The sequence below is a fragment of the Gymnoscopelus braueri genome (genome assembly GCF_963280865.1).
Source record: "Gymnoscopelus braueri genome assembly, chromosome: 1".
NCBI lineage: Eukaryota > Metazoa > Chordata > Actinopteri > Myctophiformes > Myctophidae > Gymnoscopelus > Gymnoscopelus braueri.
In genome coordinates, this window is record NC_137603.1 from 1,706,910 (window position 1) to 1,729,126 (window position 22,217).

At 39.1% G+C, this 22,217-nt stretch overlaps 1 protein-coding gene across 3 annotated transcripts in view; it reads left to right on the top strand.

The window, feature by feature from the left end:
- Positions 1-22,217, top strand: part of LOC308087534 (NACHT, LRR and PYD domains-containing protein 12-like) — a 135,356-nt gene that overhangs the window by 105,696 nt on the left and 7,443 nt on the right. For 2 of the 3 annotated variants that reach the window (XM_080431469.1, XM_080431470.1), the window contains exons 18-23: positions 6,960-7,599; positions 11,292-11,345; positions 11,990-12,204; positions 13,338-13,438; positions 18,466-18,562; positions 20,883-21,049. In XM_080431469.1, coding sequence (XP_080287595.1) covers positions 6,960-7,599; positions 11,292-11,345; positions 11,990-12,204; positions 13,338-13,438; positions 18,466-18,562; positions 20,883-21,049 — 1,274 coding nt within the window. Of the gene's footprint in view, positions 1-6,959; positions 7,600-11,291; positions 11,346-11,989; positions 12,205-13,337; positions 13,439-18,465; positions 18,563-19,161; positions 19,219-20,882; positions 21,050-22,217 lie in introns of those variants that run through there. The other variant, XM_080431471.1, reaches the window with a different exon arrangement.

A 22,217-nucleotide genomic window follows, 5' to 3' on the forward strand; every position in this document is an offset into this window, starting at 1 on the left:
AGAGGACTGACCGTGGGTACAGTAGCTACTGGGACATAAGTCTGTCTTTCCCTCAGAGGACTGACCGTGGGTACAGTAGCTACTGAGACGTAAGTCGGGTCTTGATCAACCCCGGCTGGGTCACCTGGGCGAGGGTGTATGTTGCGAGACCCTAAACACCCGTCAACATGCTCAAATATGATTATATATGTCCAACTATATTTGAGTGTAAAGTGTCGTGTATATTTAATAAATCAAGTCTGACATGTGATTAATTAAAGGTTGTGCAGAGCCTAGATTTGTGCGGATCACAGGTGTATCTCGTGATGAATCTGCATGAATCCCAGCTGATCGTATTATCACAAGCGCGCCCCGTAGAGATCATTTGCATTGTCCCACGCCCCATTTCACACCATAAAAGGCATATAAGAGTGGTCAAGAAACACTGGCATATATTGTCCAGTGACCCTGTGGTAGGAAAGGTCTTTTCCACCCCCTAATGTTTGCAGACAAGAGAGAGCAAACAATACAAGTGACAAACTAATAAAAAATGGTGTTTATATACAACCAACACTTTTTATCTACCTTACCTTCAGGGAATGTCCCATGTAAGGGTTGTATTAACTGTAATGCCATGATCACTGGAGACTCTGTTATACACCCTCATAATGGTAAAAACAATTGAAGTTAAAGGGAGAATTACATGTAAGACAAAATGTGTAGTTTTTTTAAATGCCCCTGTGGTTTCTGCTATGTGGGAAAAACCAAAAGAGAATTGAAAACCATAATTACAGAGCACAAGAGTAATATTAGAAATAAAGATGAGAAGTCTCCAGTTGCCAGGCATTATAATATGGTAAAACATGACATAATGTACATTATAATATGGTAAAACATGACATAATGTACATTATAATATGGTAAAACATGACATAATGTACATTATAATATGGTAAAACATGACATAATGTACATTATAATATGGTAAAACATGACATAATGTACATTATAATATGGTAAAACATGACATAATGTACATTATAATATGGTAAAACATGACATAATGTACATTATAATATGGTAAAACATGACATAATGTACATTATAATATGGTAAAACATGACATAATGTACATTATAATATGGTAAAACATGACATAATGTACATTATAATATGGTAAAACATGACATAATGTACATTATAATATGGTAAAACATGACATAATGTACATTATAATATGGTAATACATGACATAATGTACATTATAATATGGTAAAACATGACTTAATGTACACTGTAGCGTACCCCGCCCAAAGATGGTCTTTTACTGGTGGTTTAGATGAGGTTTATTTTAAAACCAACAATGTAAAAGCTGGGACAGAACAAAAAAACAATTGAACATTAAACATTTTCAATTTACAAAAACAATCATTCACATTGAACAACACTATTATAATAAAACAGACCTTAGACAAATAAAATACATGAACACACTTTAAACAAATGAAAATATACCTTGTGCCCATTTAGGCAGGGGGCTAAAACCTTTACTGTCAAACAAGCAGACCTAACCCTGGTGCTGCTGCAAACATTTGAGTCTCTGGCTGAGCAGACAGGTGATAGTAGTGACAAATCAAGCAAAAACTTTCAAAATAAAAGCATCTCACAAGCACCTCACACAAACATAAAATTAACATCAATGCACCTGAGTGACCTGACACACACAATCAATTAACAAAATAAAAGCACAGTGCCTTGGGGTCATTTACATACACTGAGATTTAAAGGTTTAGAAGTAGTCAACCCACTGAGTAGAGGTGGAGACAGAGACCAGGTTCTATTACAAAGGGAGGCTTATTGGATCCATTCCCTAAACACAGAGTTCCCAAAGGGATTGAATGAAGAATTATTATTGAATAGTTTTTTATAAATGTTTTGGTTGTGGTGTTTGTGGAAACTTTAAGAATCTATAAAATACAAATACTATTTATAATGCCTATTAATGTAAACATTGACAGCATTATGAATTGAGAGTGAATTAGATTCACCAATGAGAATCAGCTGTACACTATCACATAGATATATATGTCACTTCCTGTTGGATGTATTCTAGTTTGAAACGCTGAGGAAGGCAGACGGGCCGAAACGCGTCCGTTTCTCTAGATAGACTGTCTGCTGCGGCTGTGAATCTAATTACAAATAAATCAAGAATATAACTGAAGAGAGAGCGGATAATCCTTTCATTTTATGTATCTCAAGAATCTGCACCCAGTTAAACCCCAGAGACTACTCCTCAAGACTCCCCTTGAGTAGAGCAGGCCTTCTCCTGACGGTATTATCCGGTAGGAGAGTTGCCTACACCATAAAAGACAACAGGAAATATCCAACTTCAAACTGACTTCACCCAACGTGAAACCAACTTCACCACGTGAAGAATTTCAACTTCGTCTCTCATCAAAAATAACAGATCTGCAAGCTTACAACGTGTCACGTTGCGTCGCCATAGCATCTTATTTGTTCTGTCTGGAAGCGAGTCCCTCGATTATACGATGGATCAGCTGATCGTTAATAATGTAATGCCTCTCATGTGTAAGTTTAACCCACCACCAAATAATAGGCTGAGGTTTACTGAGGTAAAAATATGATGCTGGAATCCAGGGCATACTGGAACACTGCTATATATATATATATATATAGAGAGAGAGATTATGGACCAGAGCTTTATTGATTACTTTTCAATCAGACTCTGTTTGTGGAAAGATGCAGAAATATAGCCTGGAAACCAGATGAATCTACCAGTGCAACACAAAAGAAATTGGTCCGGCCCGCTCGGTTGTGAATGAATTTCCTGCCTCCGAAGTTGTGGGGCACCAATCAGGGCCCAGTATGAAAATATGGGGCGGGTTTATCACCAGAGGCATTTTTTTTTTTGCCCCTTGGAAATGCAGGTTCACACAGAGATTCCAGACTAATATCTATGCAGAGATATTAGTCTGGCCATGCCAGGCTAGTGGATAATATGTACATAAGTACAAGATCTGTGTGTACCCTAGCTTACTAATAATTATAATTATAATTATAATTATAATTAATAATTAATAATTAATAATTAATAATTAATAATTATAATTATAATTATAATTATAATTATTATTATAATTATAATTATAATTATAATAATAATTAGTAGTATTATTATTATTATTATTATTATTATAATAGCTTAGTGAATGAGGCCTAATGTGTTGCATTCAGCTCATCCAGATTCTCAAGCTCATAGCGCGGCACTCTGTGCCGCACTATGAGCTTGTAGATCTGCGATTCTTTTTAAATACAAGCTCATAGCTCAATACAAGCTCATAGCGTGGCACTCGGTGCAGCGCTAGGAGCTTGTAGATCTGCTATTTCTTTTAAAATACAAGCTCATAGCGCGGCACTCGGTGCCGCGCTATGAGCTTGTAGATCTTCTATTTTTTTTAAATACAAGCTCTAAGCGTGGCACTCGGTGCCGCGCTATGAGCTTGTAGATCTGCTATCAATCAATCAAGTCAAGCTCATAGCTCGACACTCGGTGCCGCGCTATGAGCTTGTAGATCTGCTATTTTTTTTAAATACATCTGTATCTGGGTCTAGGGAGGGTTTTTTGAGGTGGGGTGTGAGAATGGCAGTTTTTAGAGCGGAAGGAATGTGGCCGGTCCGGAGGGAGAGGTTGATGATTCTAGTGATGAGGGGACTTATTGCACAGATGTTGGATTTGACTAGGATGGTGGGAAGAGGGTCCAGGGCACAGGTAGAGGGCTTCATCCTTCTAACTATGTCCTCAACCTCTTGCTGTGTGGTGTTGGTGAAGCAAGAGAGCGGGTGGGAAATCCCAGACTGGGATGTCAGTTGGGACAGGTGGAGTGACGGGGCGGAGAGGAGAGAGGATGTTGTCTACCTTAGTTTTGGAAAAAAAAGAGGTAGGTGTTGCACTGTTCCTCTGTGGTATCACTGTGTTTGGGGGTTTGTGGTTTCAGGAAATGGTTGATGGTGGTGAAAAGTGTCTTTGAGTTGCCAGGGCTGTTGTGGATGATATTGGAGTAGAATTGTGACTGTGCCTCCCTGAGGGACCTTGAATAGGCCTTCTGGTGCTCTCTATATGCCAATCTATGGACGGTTAGTCCAGTGGTCTTGAGTCGCCGCTCGAGGACACGCCCGGCTGCCGTCATTTTCCTCAGCTTGCAGGTGAACCAGGGGGCTGAGCGTGAGAAAATGACTGTTGTTGTTTTGACAGGGGCGTGCAGGTCGAGGAGGTTTTGCAGGTTGGTGTTGTAGAAAGCTACTGCTTCACTGGCTGATGGGAGAGTTGCAGCAGAGAGATGCTCGAGGTCAGAGGTCAAAATGTCTTGGTTGATATTTTTGAAATTTCTGAAAGTGATTTGGCGTTTGGGCTTGGCATGGGAGGGGGGAAGAGCAGCTCCATGGAGATGACCATGTGGTCAGACACACCCAGAGGGTATGCTATCAGATTACTGATGGGGGCGGAGACAGTGATGACCAGGTCGAGCGTATGTGCCTTATTGTGTGTGGGGGGTATTGACATGTTGAGTGAGGTTGAGACAGTCCAATCATTGTAGGAAGTCAGATGCAAAGTGACAGGATGGGTTGTCCACATGAATATTTATGTCGCCCATTATTATGATGTTGGCAGATGTTATGCAAAGAGTGGTGAGAAGGTCGTGGATTTCTGAGATACATTTTGAGTTTTGTTTGGGTGGCCGGTAAATGAGGAGCAGAGTAGATCTGCAATTTCTTTTAAGTACAAGCTCATAGCGCGGCACTCGGTGCCGCGCTATGAGCTTGTAGATCTGCTATTCTTTTTAAATACAAGCTCATAGCTCAATACAAGCTCATAGCGCGGCACTCGGTGCCGCGCTATGAGCTTGTAGATCTGCATTTCTTTTTTTAAATACAAGCTCATAGCGCGGCAGTCGGTGCCGCGCTATGAGCTTGTAGATCTGCTATTTTTTAGCGGTGCCAGCCGCTCTACATTTGACCGTGTCTGTGTGTCCGTCCGTCCGTCCGTCCGTCCGTATGTTTGCGGACGGCAAAGATGCAACACATGCGGCACTTCAAGAAATGCACACGCACACACACACACACACACACACACACACACACACACACGTAACATGCGGTCCTGCGAGGCGCACCGTTGGAACACATGCGCCACTTAAAGACATGCACACACACACACAAGCCAGCACTGCACACGTGCGCGGGCGCACACAAACACACACACACACACACACACACACACACACACACACACACACACACACGTAACATGCAGACCTGTGAGGCGCTCCGTTGCAACACATGCGCCACTTAAAGACATGCACACACACAGAAGCCAGCACAGCACACGTGCAAGCCAGGACTGTACACGTGCACACGCATACACACACGCATACACACGCACACACACATACAGACACACACACATACACGTAAAATGCAGACCTGCGAGGCGCACCGTTGCAACACATGCGCCACTTAAAGACATGCACACACACAAGCCCGGACTGCACACGTGCGTGTGCGCACACACACACACACACACACACACACACACACACACACACACACACACACACACAAACATACACGTAACATGCAGACCTGCGAGGCGTACCACAGCTCCGATCCGTACCAAACTTGGGTCTGTCTGCCATCACAATAGTCACACCAGGGACCACGTGTGGCACCCAGGGGGCCTGCCAGCACTGCACACGTGCACGTGCACACGCACAAACACAGACACACATATTAAATAACCTCCTCAAAGGCACTGCTTCCTTCACACAGGGTGTGATTTATTTAAATACAAGCTCATAGCGCGGCACTCGGTGCCGCGCTATGAGCTTGTAGATCTGCTATCAATCAATCAATCAAATCAAGCTCTTATCGCGCCACTCGGTGCCGCGCTATGAGCTTGGGTTAATGCCCTAACGCGCGCACACACACACGCACACACTAGTTTATAAATGGCGGGAGTAACTATGACTCTCTTTAGGCCAAATGCCTCATTTAAAGAGAGAGAGAGAGAGAGAGAGAGAGAGAGAGAGAGAGAGAGAGAGAGAGAGAGAGAGAGAGAGAGAGAGAGAGAGAGAGAGAGAGAGAGAGAGAGAGAGAGAGAGAGAGAGAGAGAGAGAGAGAGAGAGAGAGAGAGAGAGAGAGAGAGAGAGAGAGAGAGAGAGAGAGAGAGATGTTGTAGATCGGCTATTTTCACCTTTTTTTAATACAAATATTTAGTATTTTGTCATTTGTACTTTTGAAGGCTTAAAGGGATACTTCACTTTCGGGACGGGGAAACATTTAAAAAATATATTAAAAATAAATGAAAAAAGTAATGGAAAATTCATGGCCCCCTCACGCATTAGAGTGTCCTACTAATGTGTGAGGGGGCCTTTATTTTGCCATAACTTCTTTCATTTTTTTTTAATATATTTTTTTAATGTTTATTTTATGTGAAAGTGAAGTATCCCTTTAAGTATTTTTAAAAGCATGTAATCAGAATATGGAAGAAGGAGGGAGGAGGGAGGAGGAGGGAGAGGGAGTCCCACACACTGTGTTCACTTATAAATGAATTCATTTATTTAAGATGCAACGTTTCGGTCACTCTGACCTTCATCAGGCTTTAAAAGTATTTACTCCAAATACTTTGACTCAAGTACACATTTGACTGACCAACTTTCACTGGTAGTTGAGTAATGCTTGAGTATCTATACTTTGACTCAAATATAAGGGTTGAGTACTTTGTCCACCACTGGCTATAATATGATTCATTAAGAGAGGAGGGGGGGGGGGGGGTGAGTAGTATTAAATACCATAATACTGTGGTATTTTGTTAGATACTGTACTGTGACATGTTATACTATTACATCTCTACTGAGTACTTTGTGATGTAATTAAATAGTATTTGTTGTTCTCTCCATCAGGTGTCTGTCCTCTCACACTGGACACAAACACAACATGCCCACTCCTCTCTCTGTCTGAGAACAACAGAAAGGTGACAGGGACCAGAGAGCGTCAGTCCTATCCAGACCATCCAGACAGATTTCAGATCATGCCACAGGTTCTGTGTAGAGAGGGTCTGACTGGATGCTGTTACTGGGAGGTAGAGTGGAGTGGAAGGGTTAATATAGCAGTGACTTACAGAGGAATCAACAGGAGAGGAGGGGGTCTTGACTGTCTGCTTGGATTCAATGACAAGTCCTGGAGTCTGCGTTGTGAAGGTGGAAACAACAGATACTCTGTCCTTCACAATAAGAAGATAACCTTCCTCCCTGTCCGTCCCTCTGACTCCTACAGAGTGGCAGTGCATGGTGACAGTGAGGTCAGTGAGGACAGTGAGGTCAGTGAGGTCAGTGAGGACAGTGAGGTCAGTGAGGTCAGTGAGGTCAGTGTCTACAGAGTAGCAGTGTATGTGGATTGGTCTGCTGGCGTCCTGTCTTTCTACAGAATGTCCTCTGACTCACACACACACCTGCACACCTTCCAGACCACATTCACTGAACCTCTCTATCCTGGGTTCGGTGTGGGGACTGACTCCTCCTCAGTGTCTTTGTGTCAGATAGAGTAAGTTACACACACACACACACACACACACACACACACACACACACACACACACACACACACACACACACACACACACACACACACACACACACACTCACACTCACACTCACACACACATGTAGATGTTTTATAGATCTGTTATCTTCAGTGTTTATAACATGTAGATGTTATATAGATCTGTTATTTTCAGTGTTTATAACATGATCTATAACATGTAGATGTTTTATAGATCTGTTATTGTCAGTGTTTATAACATGTAGATGTTTTATAGATCTGTTATTTTCAGTGTTTATAATATGATCTATTACATGTAGATGTTTTATAGATCTGTTATATTCAGTGTTTATAACATGATCTATTACATGTAGATGTTTTATAGATCTGTTATTTTCAGTGTTTATAACATGATCTATTACATGTAGATGTTTTATAGATCTGTTATATTCAGTGTTTATAACATGATCTATTACATGTAGATGTTTTATAGATCTGTTATTTTCAGTGTTTATAACATGATCTATTACATGTAGATGTTTTATAGATCTGTTATTTTCAGTGTTTATAACATGTAGATTTGTTATAGATCTGTTATTTTCAGTGTTTATAACATGATCTATAACATGTAGATGTTTTATAGATCTGTTATTTTCAGTGTTTATAACATGATCTATAACATGTAGATTTTTTATAGATCTGTTATTTTCAGTGTTTATAACATGATCTATTACATTTAGATGTTGTGTAGATCTGTTATTTTCAGTGTTTATAACATGTACATGTTTTATAGATCTGTTATTTTCAGTGTTTATAACATGTAGATTTGTTATTGATCTGTTATTTTCAGTGTTTATAACATGCTCTATAAGATTTAGATGTTTTATAGATCTGTTATTTTCAGTGTTTATAACATGTAGATGTTTTATAGATCTGTTATATTCAGTGTTTATAATGTGATCTATTACATGTAGATGTTTTATAGATCTGTTATTTTCAGTGTTTATAACATGATCTATTACATGTAGATGTTTTATAGATCTGTTATTTTCAGTGTTTATAACATGATCTATTACATGTAGATGTTTTATAGATCTGTTATTTTCAGTGTTTATAACATGATCTAAAACATGTAGATATTTTATAGATCTGTTATATTCAGTGTTTATAACATGATCTATTACATGTAGATGTTTTATAGATCTGTTATTTTCAGTGTTTATAACATGATCTATAACATGTAGATGTTTTATAGATCTGTTATGTTCAGTGTTTATAACATGATCTATAACATGTAGATGTTTTATAGATCTGTTATTGTCAGTGTTTATAACATGATCTATTACATGTAGATGTTTTATAGATCTGTTATTTTCAGTGTTTATAACATGTAGATTTGTTATAGATCTGTTATTTTCAGTGTTTATAACATGCTCTATAACATGTAGATGTTTTATAGATCTGTTATTTTCAGTGTTTATAACATGTACATGTTTTACAGATCATATATTTTCAGTGTTTATAACATGATCTATAACATGTAGATGTTCTATAGATCTGTTATTTTCAGTGTTATAACATGTAGATGTTTTATAGATCTGTTATTGTCAGTGTTTATAACATGATCTATAACATGTAGATGTTTTATAGATCTGTTATTTTCAGTGTTTATAACATGATCTATAACATGTAGATGTTTTATAGATCTGTTATGTTCAGTGTTTATAACATGTAGATGTTTTATAGATCTGTTATTTGCAGTGTTTATAACATGTAGATGTTTTATAGATCTGTTATATTCAGTGTTTATAACGTGATCTATTACATGTAGATGTTTTATAGATCTGTTATTTTCAGTGTTTATAACATGATCTATAACATGTAGATTTTTTATAGATCTGTTATTGTCAGTGTTTATAACATGATCTATTACATGTAGATGTTTTATAGATCTGTTATTTTCAGTGTTTATAACATGTAGATTTGTTATAGATCTGTTATTTTCAGTGTTTATAACATGCTCTATAACATGTAGATGTTTTATATATCTGTTATTTTCAGTGTTTATAACATGATCTATAACATGTAGATGTTCTATAGATCTGTTATTTTCAGTGTTATAACATGTAGATGTTTTATAGATCTGTTATTTTCAGTGTTTATAACATGATCTATAACATGTAGATGTTTTATAGATCTGTGATTTTCAGTGTTTATAACATGATCTATAACATGTGCGTGTGTGTACATACGTTTTATAGATCTGTGATTTTCAGTGTTTATAGCATGATCTATAACAAGTAGATGTTTTATAGATCTGTTATTGACAGTATTTATAACATGTCGATGTTTTATAGATCTGTTATTGTCAGTGTTTATAACATGATCTATAACATGTAGATGTTTTATAGATCTGTTATTGACAGTATTTATCCGGAAATAGCCGATCTACAAGCTCACAATGCGTCTGTGACGCTTATTGAGCTTGTAGATTGTCTATTTTTGGATTGTTACACCTGAGCGTAGCCAATCATAAAATGACTTGTCTTAGTTCAACTGGATCTCTTCTCCACTAGTCTTAGTTCTACTGGATCTCTTCTCCACTGTCTTAGTTCTACTGGATCTCTTCTCCACTAGTCTTAGTTCTACTGGATCTCTTCCCCACTAGTCTTAGTTCTACTGGATCTCTTCTCCACTGTCTTAGTTCTACTGGATCTCTTCTCCACTAGTCTTAGTTCTACTGGATCTCTTCTCCACTAGTCTTAGTTCTACTGGATCTCTTCTCCACTAGTCTTAGTTCTACTGGATCTCTTCTCCACCAGTCTTAGTTCTACTGGATCTCTTCTCCACTAGTCTTAGTTCTACTGGATCTCTTCTCCACTAGTCTTAGTTCTACTGGATCTTTTCTCCACTAGTCTTAGTTCTACTGGATCTCTTCTCCACTAGTCCTAGTTCTACTGGATCTCTTCTCCACTAGTCTTAGTTCTACTGGATCTCTTCTCCACTAGTCTTAGTTCTACTGGATCTCTTCTCCACTAGTATTAGTTCTACTGGATCTCTTCTCCACTAGTCTTAGTTCTACTGGATCTCTTCTCCACTAGTCTTAGTTCTACTGGATCTGTTTTTTTCATAATTAATGTCTCTACATTCATCTACGTTACTCTACATTACTCTTACTACTATTAATAACAAAGTCTGGAGAACAAAGCCAAATAAAACACACAACCAGGGTTATTATAGTGAACTAAAACTATCAAAATAACTAGAAATGTAAAAACATTTTAGATACTGAAATAAAAATAACATCAAAGCTTTACAGAAAAAAATATAACTGAAACTGTATTGTGTTTATAAAACTACCTAAAACTGAAATATTAGAGAAAATGAGTTTTAGTCAATAAAATATCTTTAAAAAATAGATCACAATGTGAGCTTGTAGATCTGCCTGTGTTAATTAATGAATTTTTTACCTTTTTGTTTGGTCATTTTAACTTTAACCCTTAAGTCTGAGTTATACTTAAAGTAGTTGTACACCAAAATAGCCGATCTACAAGTGGTGTGCGCTTGTAGATTAGCTATTTTCACTATTATTTTGTATTCTTTCAGTAGTATAAAACATGGCTCAAATATTATAAACTTCACAATCTAATTTAGTTTCTTTGTTTCTGTGTTTCTTTGTTTTGTTTGTCTTACAGACCATCCAGTTTCTCCCCCATCGTGCTCACAGAACACACAACCAACGAATACAGGTCAGTCGTCCTAAACATCTTCATTGGTAGCTTCTTATCAAAGAGACCAATCACTAAGACGCACGCACGCATGCACACACACACACACACACACACACACACACACTCATTTATTTATGTCCACATAAGAGATACAATACAAGGACACAAATATTACAAGGTGCTGTAAAAAATTTACAGTCAGCAAATCATGGACAAATACCCCCACACCCTGGCCTTCAGGGGTACAAATAACAGCGTCTTCGCCATATTTGGCGGTAGAAGAGATTCCACAGAATTGTGCAAGCCGTTTAGCTGCTTTTTTTTGCCATCCCAAGTTGTTGGAAGCCTATTACATTGATTTATGAATTTAGATGATTATTTCAGGAATGTCATTGCTCTTTGTTTTAATCACTGTTTGTTTCAATTACTTTTTTACGTGTCTGTAATCATGGGTCACAAATTATCCTTTTCTAGAAACCCTACATGTAATAAATCTGTCTGATGTTACTTGAATCGTACCTGTTAAATAAACATTAAAAAAAGAACAACAATTTGTATTGTAAACCAATTGTAAGCAATGTGGAACTTGATGTGAAGTGGCAACATGACAGCTAATAATACAATTTGTATATATTAATACAAATGATTGTTTTGTGTCACAGGTTCCAGGTCCCCGGGGTGGGGCTGTTCAAGTGCAGTGACACAGGGTTGGTGTTTGGAACGACAGGGGAAGGAGAAGTCCTCTACAGGACTGTTCAGTGGGATGAAAGATGTCTCCAGTCAACAGGAGGGACTCCTGCAGGTCCTCTGTTTGACATCCAGTGTCCTCAGAAGTCTGTCCGCCAGCTACACCTGCCACACTGTGCCATCACACCTGGTGAGTCAGTTACACCTGCCACACTGTGACATCACACCTGGTGAGTCAGCTACACCTGCCACACTGTGCCATCACACCTGGTGAGTCAGCTACACCTGCCACACTGTGCCATCACACCTGGTGAGTCAGCTACACCTGCCACACTGTGCCATCACACCTGGTGAGTCAGCTACACCTGCCACACTGTGACATCACACCTGGTGAGTCAGCTACACCTGCCACACTGTGGTGAGCACTGACTGCTCTTACCATTGTGTCATCACTTTCAAGGTCCTTGTTCAAAGGGACAAAGAATAACAGACAATACTATGTTGAAACACACTGTGTGATATTGTATTACATTTGGGTTTAGGCATGTTTTTTATTGGGGGGGGGGGGTATTTTAGGTGATGCTATGATGCTTAAAGCTGCTGTAAGTCATATACGGTATAGATATTTTTTATAATTATATATTTTGTATTAGGGCCCGAACACTGCAAGTGTTTATTATTATTTGTAGCACAAATGAATTGCATTTTTTAGGTTTTTAGGGCCTAAAAAGGTTTCACAACTTTGCACACACATCTCAATTTGCGAAAAAAAATACATATTTTATTGGTCTCAAAAAGGGGCGTAGCCTAATGGCCCAATAGCCCCCCCTACAAAATGTCAAAGTGTTGTATAAAATGTCTCGTAGGCAGCAATTGGCCCGTGGGCCGCCTATTGGGTAACCATGCGTTAGGGCATCATCTTCAGAGAAATGTCATGTGTTGCCCCGACGCAAGTCGTGGGTTCAGCTGTCATGACCCGAGGAATCCTTGGGGGTAAATGGTGTCTCTATGACAAACGTTTTGCATTTGTAATTCACACAATGGACAGAAGTGAAAGTTATTCTGGTGGAGAACTCACTGTGGGCATCAATACATTGAAATGTGGGGTCAATCAGACAATACATCATGATTCATGATTTGGAAAAATAGACCCATCCCACAGCACACGTGCACACGCACACGCGCACACACACACACACACACACACACACACACACACACACACGCACACGCACACACACAGAGGTGATGTCTCTATATTCTCTGCCGTTGAGCAGGCTTGTGGTCTAACTGGTATATTCTGTCTTGTCTTTGTCATTACAGAGCAGAACAAGAGACAGTGTGAGGTGTTGCTTGACTTCCTGCCACAGGATGAGGATGAACTGGAGCTCAGAGTGGGAGACATCATTGACTTCATTAAAGAGGTACATTTATTACCCTCACCTAGCTAACAGGCTAAGCAGCAGGAGGACAGCTGCTGTATTAACTAACTCCAACCTGGAAAACTTACTAACTATTGTGACAAGATAAGAAAATGGGTAAAACATATAATAATTGCATTGTCATTGATATTACATCTCAGCCATTGTTTGTTGCACACCCTGTATGTATAATGTGGATTAAGAAGCAGAGCTTGTCATTGAAGTCATGCTGTATGTACTGGTACTGGTATACTGGTGTAGCAAGGGAACGCTGTATGAGACTAGATATTTATTAGTATTTATGATCCATAAAACTGAAAAAATATTATGATCAATAAATATCCATAAACATCAAAATATGTCACTTAATGTAACGTGAGTTCTTTTCGTAAGCAAGGTACATATCCCATGTATGATTTATCGTTAAAGAGAGAAGGCAAACAACTTCTTACTATATATGAAGTCGTTTATTGAAGATATAGTATAGGCACTGGGTTACAACTGATAAAGGACAGTAAAACAGTTACACTCCAACCACCTGAGTCACTAAGTACATAAACCACAAAAATGAATTGAGATGAAAATGAGATGAATTGAGATGAGAAGAAAAAATATTTGAGAAAGGCCCTCAGGGAAAAGAAAGAGGGGAAGAGAGAGAGAGAGGAAAGTTGGCACAATGTCCAGGGTCACAACATAGGTTAGCCTAAACCTAAGCTATGTTGCCACAGAAATAATGCAGTTGGACTGCTAGACCAAACCTGGTGAAGATCTCGTCTCGTCTTCCTCTCATCGGCAGTCACACTCCACGAATCACTTTGAAGCTTCCGTATATGATATGAAGATATGAAGACATATCTCACGGCATGGCAGAAGATGGGTCCTATCTGCAGTGTCAGAGGAAAATAAAGAATTTGAGGAACACATATAGAGATAAAAGTCATGACGCCTACGTCGTTAGCACGGTAACCAAAGCACATATGTCGATGGAGGGCAGCTTTGGGTTGACGTTGTTTAAATCAGTCTGAACACACAGACCTGTGACAGATCAGATCTGGTCACAGTGCAGTGTGAACAGTCGGGCCAATAGATAGGATTTGAGAAATAAATCGGATTTGACTGGATTTGACAGCAGTCTAAACAGGGCCTTAGAGTAGGAGATTTTCTGAGCTTATAGAATAGAAGTGGAGCAGGACATTTGTAAAGCAATCATCCCCTCCTCCATGTTCTTGTGATTGGGTGACACCAGGCAAAAGGTGTGACCTCATGTCATTATCCAAATCATCATCAATGATTCCCTTCTCACATGACATCATTGTAGCTAATAATTATACATTCTTAAACATCCTAGTTGGCTTCTCAGGTGGTTTTTCATTGAACTCAACACCACAATTGCAACCAATAGATAGTAAACATGAATCAAATATCAGTTCAATTAGTTAGTTTATCATGAAATTATGCAATGACTTTAAAACACAATTGGGGTTAGTAACGTTTGAGCGCATAAACAAATCATTTGGTCCTTGGTTAGAAAACTGTTTCCTGTTAGTTTTCTCATAACCATTTCTTATTTTTTATTTTTTTTTGTAATCAAAACTCTATCTGTCTCAGTCCTGAGACAGATAGGCAGTGGAGGGCAGTGTGTTTGTTGTGATAGCTAAATGGTCAACCAAATCGTGTCACACAACACAGAAAACCCTGGGGAATGAGAGGTCACCAGGCGGGCTAATGGAATCAGCCTTTGATTTGATGTGACATCGTCTGTGGCCATAGATGCCATGTGTGTGTGTGAATATCAGAGGCATAACTCCATGCTCCATAATCCATATTTGGTGCCATGTCTGCTACCACCATTACCATCTGGTAATGGTGCAATGCTACTGGTCTATACTTTGGCTGCTTTTGTAAGACCTTTCGTTTTCTATTGGTTATTTGCATGTCATGTCACCCTGCAGGGTCAATTAACCTAGTTGGAGTCAGCGCCCGATTGTAGTTTGTAAGCTAATGTCTCTATTCCGCCGGTCATCAAATTATTGGCTTAGGAATGTGACAAAAACAAACGACTCATAGGCTGTGTAATTGATAGAAAATAAGTAATTTTTTGGACCTTTTAGGCTTACTTTAGGGCTCCTTTCACACCCAAAGTTCACTTAACACATTGAATGCCAAAAACGGTCCGGACCGTTTTTGAGGGTCCAAACGAGAAGTGCCGAAAACGGTCCGGACCGTTTTTGACCCAATTCTATTTTTATACATGTGGGCCACGTGGGGCGCTAAAACGAAACTTTGACATCACCCAAGCAGTTTCTGAGAAGAAGAGGCTGGATGTGGCTCCATGTCAAAAATCCTTCCGGTCGGCGTTTTCAATGTTATCTCCTTGATTAAAAGCTTAATATCTCCATTTCTTTTTAATGTGGTGGAAACGAGCCGTTTTCGATCGGCGATCACGCTGCAATGGAGGGTCGCGTTGGAAATATTATTGTTCCAGGCGTTAGTCGGGACCCTCCGCCGTCTCGCACGCACGCTTTGTTTACATGCATTTCCGCGTCGGGGCTTCTCACAGCACAAAATGTATAACGCAAGTGGATGGAAGAAATGCTGGCACTCAACGTATAATATTTTAATAAACCTCTGGCACCCAATGTGTTAAAAGCTCATTTTAAAAGGAAATATTTAACTTAAATCATACATTTTTCATCCCACAGAGAATCTATGAGATCTAATCTTCAAATCGACCTCACCTTTACAACTCTGGCATAATTTTTTCGTAGAAACGTGATTAAAACTTTAAACAGCTCACAAAACTTTGGACGTTTTTGTGGTTCAAACGGTATTTGAATGCATAACTTTTTTCTTTGTTAAGCCAAGGAGTTTTAAGTGTCAAAGCAGAATCTGAATGGGAACTCAGTCAAACAGAATAGACAAAATAAGGCACAGACACATTCACAGTTTTAGAAGAATTGGTGATATAATTTGATATCAAATGAAGTTACAAACTTACATCAAAGCATCACAGCACAGAATCGGAATATCCAGCCAGTTTGAACTCAAAGGACACACTGACTGACTCAGGCTTAAATACCCCACTCATCAAAGGAAACCCCTTCTGTATACAGACATACCTAGCCAACACCTTTTCTCCTGCAACCCAACCACAAACTAGCATAGTAACGAAAGAAATGCAAATGTTCAGGAGCCAAGGAGTCTACAACAGATATAGCAAATACTAAAGAATGAGAGGAGTGTATTCCACTCAGACATAATTACATTAAACCATAATTCTTTTCAAATGTTTACTTAATTTTCCAAATTACTTTGACATAAGCCAACTTTCGAATCTAGAGTGTCATCTCGTTAAGCAGAGGGCGGGCACGTCTAAAGACCACGTCCGTTTTTCCTTCCTACTTCCGCTTTGTCAGATTGCGTTGAAACCCACACACTCTCTGACGGGTGTGGAGTTCAATGGTGCAACCCGGAATTAGATCTGTTCACTTCCGGTTTACCAGGAAGTGGTCGTATAGACCTTGATAGCTTTATTTTTCCTACTAAATACAGGTCCATATCTATCGGTCAGATAATAATTAATTACCTCAATAAACGGAGGAAGGAAACGTGTTATAATAGTATTTGGGTTTATTCCAGAGAAGAGATCTTACAAGTGTTGGACATGCATGGTTCCAGATATATTCTTCTGACGTTAAAACAGAGATACAGAGTAATTATACACATAACGTGGGGTTACGCCTTTCGTCATCACGTCAGCCGTAACTTATGGCTTGAATGGCTCAGTTTCCTGGGCAACCAAGGTTGGGGTATCGAGGTTAACCTGCTATCTAATATTGTTGACATACCAGAAGGAGCCCTTCAGACCAAAACACTGTTGCAGGCTGCCAGAGAGGCACGGACTCTTTTAACCATATTAACACATACAAATGGAAAATGGTACACTTTAGATCCATTAGAAAATGGTACAAAATCATACCTATCAGACCTAGTAATCAAAGTGAGTTAAAAGTACCTTATTTAGCATTAGTTCAGCATTAGTTGAACTTAATTCATCATATTAAGTATAATTTGTAAAGCACGCCCATATACACACTACTCCGTTGAATCAACCACTGGTAAACGCTCACTCACCCGCAGCAAATCAACGTGCAGCCAGAAGTCTTTTTATGAATGGAGGAGGAGTGAGTAGAGTGTGTGGGGAGAAGGAGGAAGTGTTGGTCTCACACCACGGAGCTGTTTAGCGCGACTGTTTGTTTTAGTTAGCTGTCAGTTTAAGTTAATTTTGCGTTTCGCCATGGAAAACCTTCTGCAGTCCTTCCCAGAGGTCTCCACAGTCCACGCATCTGAAGACAAAGGCTAACGGCATCATCGCTAGGCTTCACTGAGTGCTGTTGTTTGTTTGCTAAAGGAACGGGAACCAAACGGCACCGGCCAAATTACGGTCAGGATTCCCTGGAGGGGAGTCATAGGTCGGTCAGAAATCTGTTTGTCTAAAAGAAGAGGAATTCCGAATTATTATTTGATTTAAACTTTTTTAAACTTTTTTGGGGAATTATTATTTTGATTTTGGTACAGAGTACCTTAAAGGGATTTTGTTGAGTTTGGGTTTTGTTTTGTGGGAAGTAAAAACCTGAAGTGGATTTCTTTAAAAACAGATTATTCTTGACTGTGATTGAATTCCCTTGCTCCCCTGACTTTGAATACAAAAAAAAACCTCAACTGAAATTCTCTGTGTTGTGTCTACTTATTATTACTCTTGTGAACTGTGTTTTCCCTGTGTGCATTCAAGGTTTCTGATATTTAAAATTGGTTTATGGTTTACTTCTGAGTTGCAAGGGTTCATGAGATGGTTTTGACTAGATACATGCACCCTTTGTAGCGTTTGAGTTTTGCTTAATTGCTATTATTATTTAAGTTTATGAAGTTACTATTGTCAGGCCAGCCCTGACTGGCACCCCAGCAACCACAAAGAAAGGTACCATTTTCAAACCGCTACATAAACAATGCTTTATGTCTTGTGCCTTCAGGTTGAAGATGGCTGGTGGTACGGCAGCTTGAATGGCAAGTTTGGGAATTTCCCTTCCAACTTTGTGAAAGATCTGGAGGCATCTGAAGATGAGACGGGTAAGACTCATGAGCTGTCTGGGCTTCATTAAAGTTGCAACGACATTAAATTAACTTGTTTTTGTTTTTTAACTTTACAAATTGGTAATATTATTCAAAATAGTGACGTCTGTGGTGTTAATGGTCAAAATTGACCCATATGCCATAGAAGGTAAAAAGTCATTTATTTTTCTTAAATCCAAACTTTATTTTACTGTTAATAGCAAATGCCATTTGAGGACAAGTTTCTCTCACTCTCAAACATGTAAACAGTGAATATTGACTGTTTTTAGGGTGAAACAAATTGTACTTTTACTTAATTAAAAGGCAAGACCACTTTGGTAGAGGTCTGGGTTATGTAGTTACCTTGCCATGATGTAACTCCAAAGGTGGACAAGAAATAAAAAATAATTGCTCCATTAATTAGAAATTGATAATTCAAAATATGCTCCCCATTGACTTACATTGTACAGTAAAACAGCTCTCAAAGTCGCTCTTTTAGCATGTAAACGAACGTAAACAAAGTTGATTCAGACAATATAGAACATCATCAAACCCAGTACTGTTTTTTTTTTTAAATAAAAATGTTAACTTACTGTTGATTTTGCCATTTTTATTAGAAAGAAAACCCGGACTGGATCGGCGGATCCGGATCCGGATCTTCAAATAGTAAAATCACCAGGAAATTGACATTTTTATTAAAAAGTACAGTACTGGGTTTGGTGATGTTCTATATTGTCTGAATCAGCTTCGTTTGTGTCCGTTTACGGGCTAAAAGAGTGACTTTGAGAGCTGTTTCAGTGTACAATGTAAGTCAATGAGGAGCATATTTTGAATTATCAATTTCTAATTAATGGAGCAATTATTTTTCATTTCTTGTCCACCTTTGGAGTTACATCATGGCAAGGTAACTACACAACCCAAACCTTGCCCTTAAAGTTACTTTTTACTCACTATAATCACTTAAGTACTTAAGTGCCCGGGTCATCGGTCACATGCAGATTGACCGGGTCATCGGTCAATAGGAGACTCAGTAGGAGACTCTTTGCCCCTAACGTGGACAGAGATGCGAGGGCCCGATCATCGCTGCTTGCAGCTTTAATTATTAATTGGAGCACAAATGAGTCGCATTTTTGAGGACCTAACCGTACTCAAAAAGTTGCGCAACTTTGCACACACTGGCAATTCTTTTAAATCATTTATGGCTCAATTATGCACCCTACGAAATGTCAAAGTTGAAGCCCAACAATACGGTTTCACCTACATGTATTGATACACTCATGTATCATGTCCCAACTTACATAATAAAAGTCTCTTGGAGCCTTGACCTAAACAAGACAGGAAGTCAGCCATTTTACATTTATTGCGGCGTTTTATTGCATTTCATGCCATTTTCACGGGTCGTACTTTAACAAACCTTTCCTAGGAGGATGGTCAGATCCACCTCAAACTCGCTAATCAGGCATAAAAGACCATAACGATGCAAAGTTATCAAATTTGTGAGTTTTCGTAAAACGTTGTGACCATGGCGTTAAACGTCCATGTTTCAACACCAAACAGGAAGTGAAAATAGCCGATCTACAAGGTGAAGATTTTCTACGTAACTTTTGAGCTGATTACCATTCTGACTTGAGGGTGGTGTCATTGGAATCAGATCAGAGTCCATGTCTTTCATTGGTGTAATGTGATTTTTTGATTGGTCGATAATTATAAATTCCTATATTTTGCCATAACTTTTGACCTGCTTGTCGTAGCCACTTGTGAGTGGCCTCTTTGAACTCGGTTTCGAGTCCTTGTTCTTCATTGGTGTTACTTAGCCACACACCCTTTTCTGATTGGTCGACAGTTTATTGTTCCTCACTTTTGCTATAACTTTTGAAGGTTATAGCAAGGTTTTTGAAGGTTGGATTTCTTCAATATTTACGGAACTCCCCAAATAAGCCACGGCCATTTCCTCCTGAAATGTTTTACGCTATGTTGTGTTTTATTTGTATAACACAGTTTTTACTGCTACTCCTACCGATTTTGTCCAAACCTTACCCAAATTGCTACGCCATATCTCTGGAGTCATGTGATCAAGATGTATCTGTCAGATCTTTGTTTGACTACGATTGGCTTTCAAAGTTTTCAGGAGAAGCACATTTGCACATAGTGCCACAAGCTTTGCTGGTCCCATCATTGAGAAACTTTGAAAGCACACTCCCAGTTGGCCGCGGAAGAACCTCCGTTAAAAAGTATTCACATTGTCCTGGTATAGCGCCACCATGAGGTGTGTTTTACTCAATTCATTTTACTCAATTCATACTGATTACTGATATATTTATCTTGTTTTGTTTTCCAGATCCTTACATCCTGCATCCTGGAGTGGGTTGTGACGGCTGTGAGGGAAGTGTTGTGGGGATCAGGTATAAGTGTACAGTGTGTCCTGACTATGACCTGTGCTCTGCCTGTCACTCCACTGGGCTTCATGAGGAACACCGTCTGAGGCCCATCCAGCTCCCAACCCAGGTCAGAATATAATCGTTACTGTTGGCAGAAACCTCATATTATTTATGTTTTTTTCTCCCCTCCCGTAAATGAATGCCCTACTTCACCATACTAGTGTCACACAAAGGTAGCAAAAATAGCCAACCTACAAGCTCACAACGCAAAGCGTTGTGACACTTTTTGAGCTTGTAGATCTTCTATTTTTGCTTTTTTGTTTGTGTGTGAAAGTGGTTAAGTTTGTCTGTGGATTTGTTTAAATATTCAACCAATGAAAAGTATTAACATGAGCTTGTGACTAAATAATAACTACATTGGATCCATTGGAACACAGGTATTTTTTTTATAATAATGTATTTCCTGAAAAGTAACAGTTTTGGACATTCAAGGTGTTCACACCCGACAACGACAATAAACCTTTTCATCTGAAAACTTTGCTGGTTGAACCTTTAAAGGGAATCTAGAAAAGGAATGAATGTTGAAAATAAAAATGCAGTCACTGTCATTTCATCTGTCGTATATTATCAGTGATAAGGTCGCAGGCCTGCCTTGGAAGAGAGTCTTGAGTCAGAGTTGAAGATACTTTGTGAGTCTTTATTTGCAAGACAGCGATTACAGCAAGGTGTCTGTCCTTGGATCGAATGACACAGAGCACACAAAATCACATCAATCAATACAATTTATACCTTTCAGTCAAGGGATCATCCCTAACTTTCAAACTCCTCCCCTAGTTCTCATTTGACCAGTCACATTCAACCAGGCTGGAGGCTGGACTCAGCTCACCCAGTCAATGGTCGAACCAATTTGCATTTACAGAGAATTACATTAACAGGGATAAACATTAAACCATATTTCCACATGAAACTTTGTAAACCATCTTACTCAACATGTTGTTAGCTTTTGAATGAATCCAAGAACCTGTACACGTTAGTGATTGTAGACTTTGGTTCGATGAACTTCATTGAAGACATTAAATTGTCGCTTTGTGTGTGAGCAGTAGACAGACTGGCAACTTCTCAAGAAAGGAGGATAATTGATATGATAACTATGATCTGGCCAAAAGGGTTCTTTCAACCCCCTATTTTCACTGTTCTACTGTAAACACTCAACTTTGACTAACAAGTGAAGAAGGCCCAGGGTGCCCTTCCAAACAATGGATGAAAAGGTTTCTAAGGTGACAAAGAATGAAAGG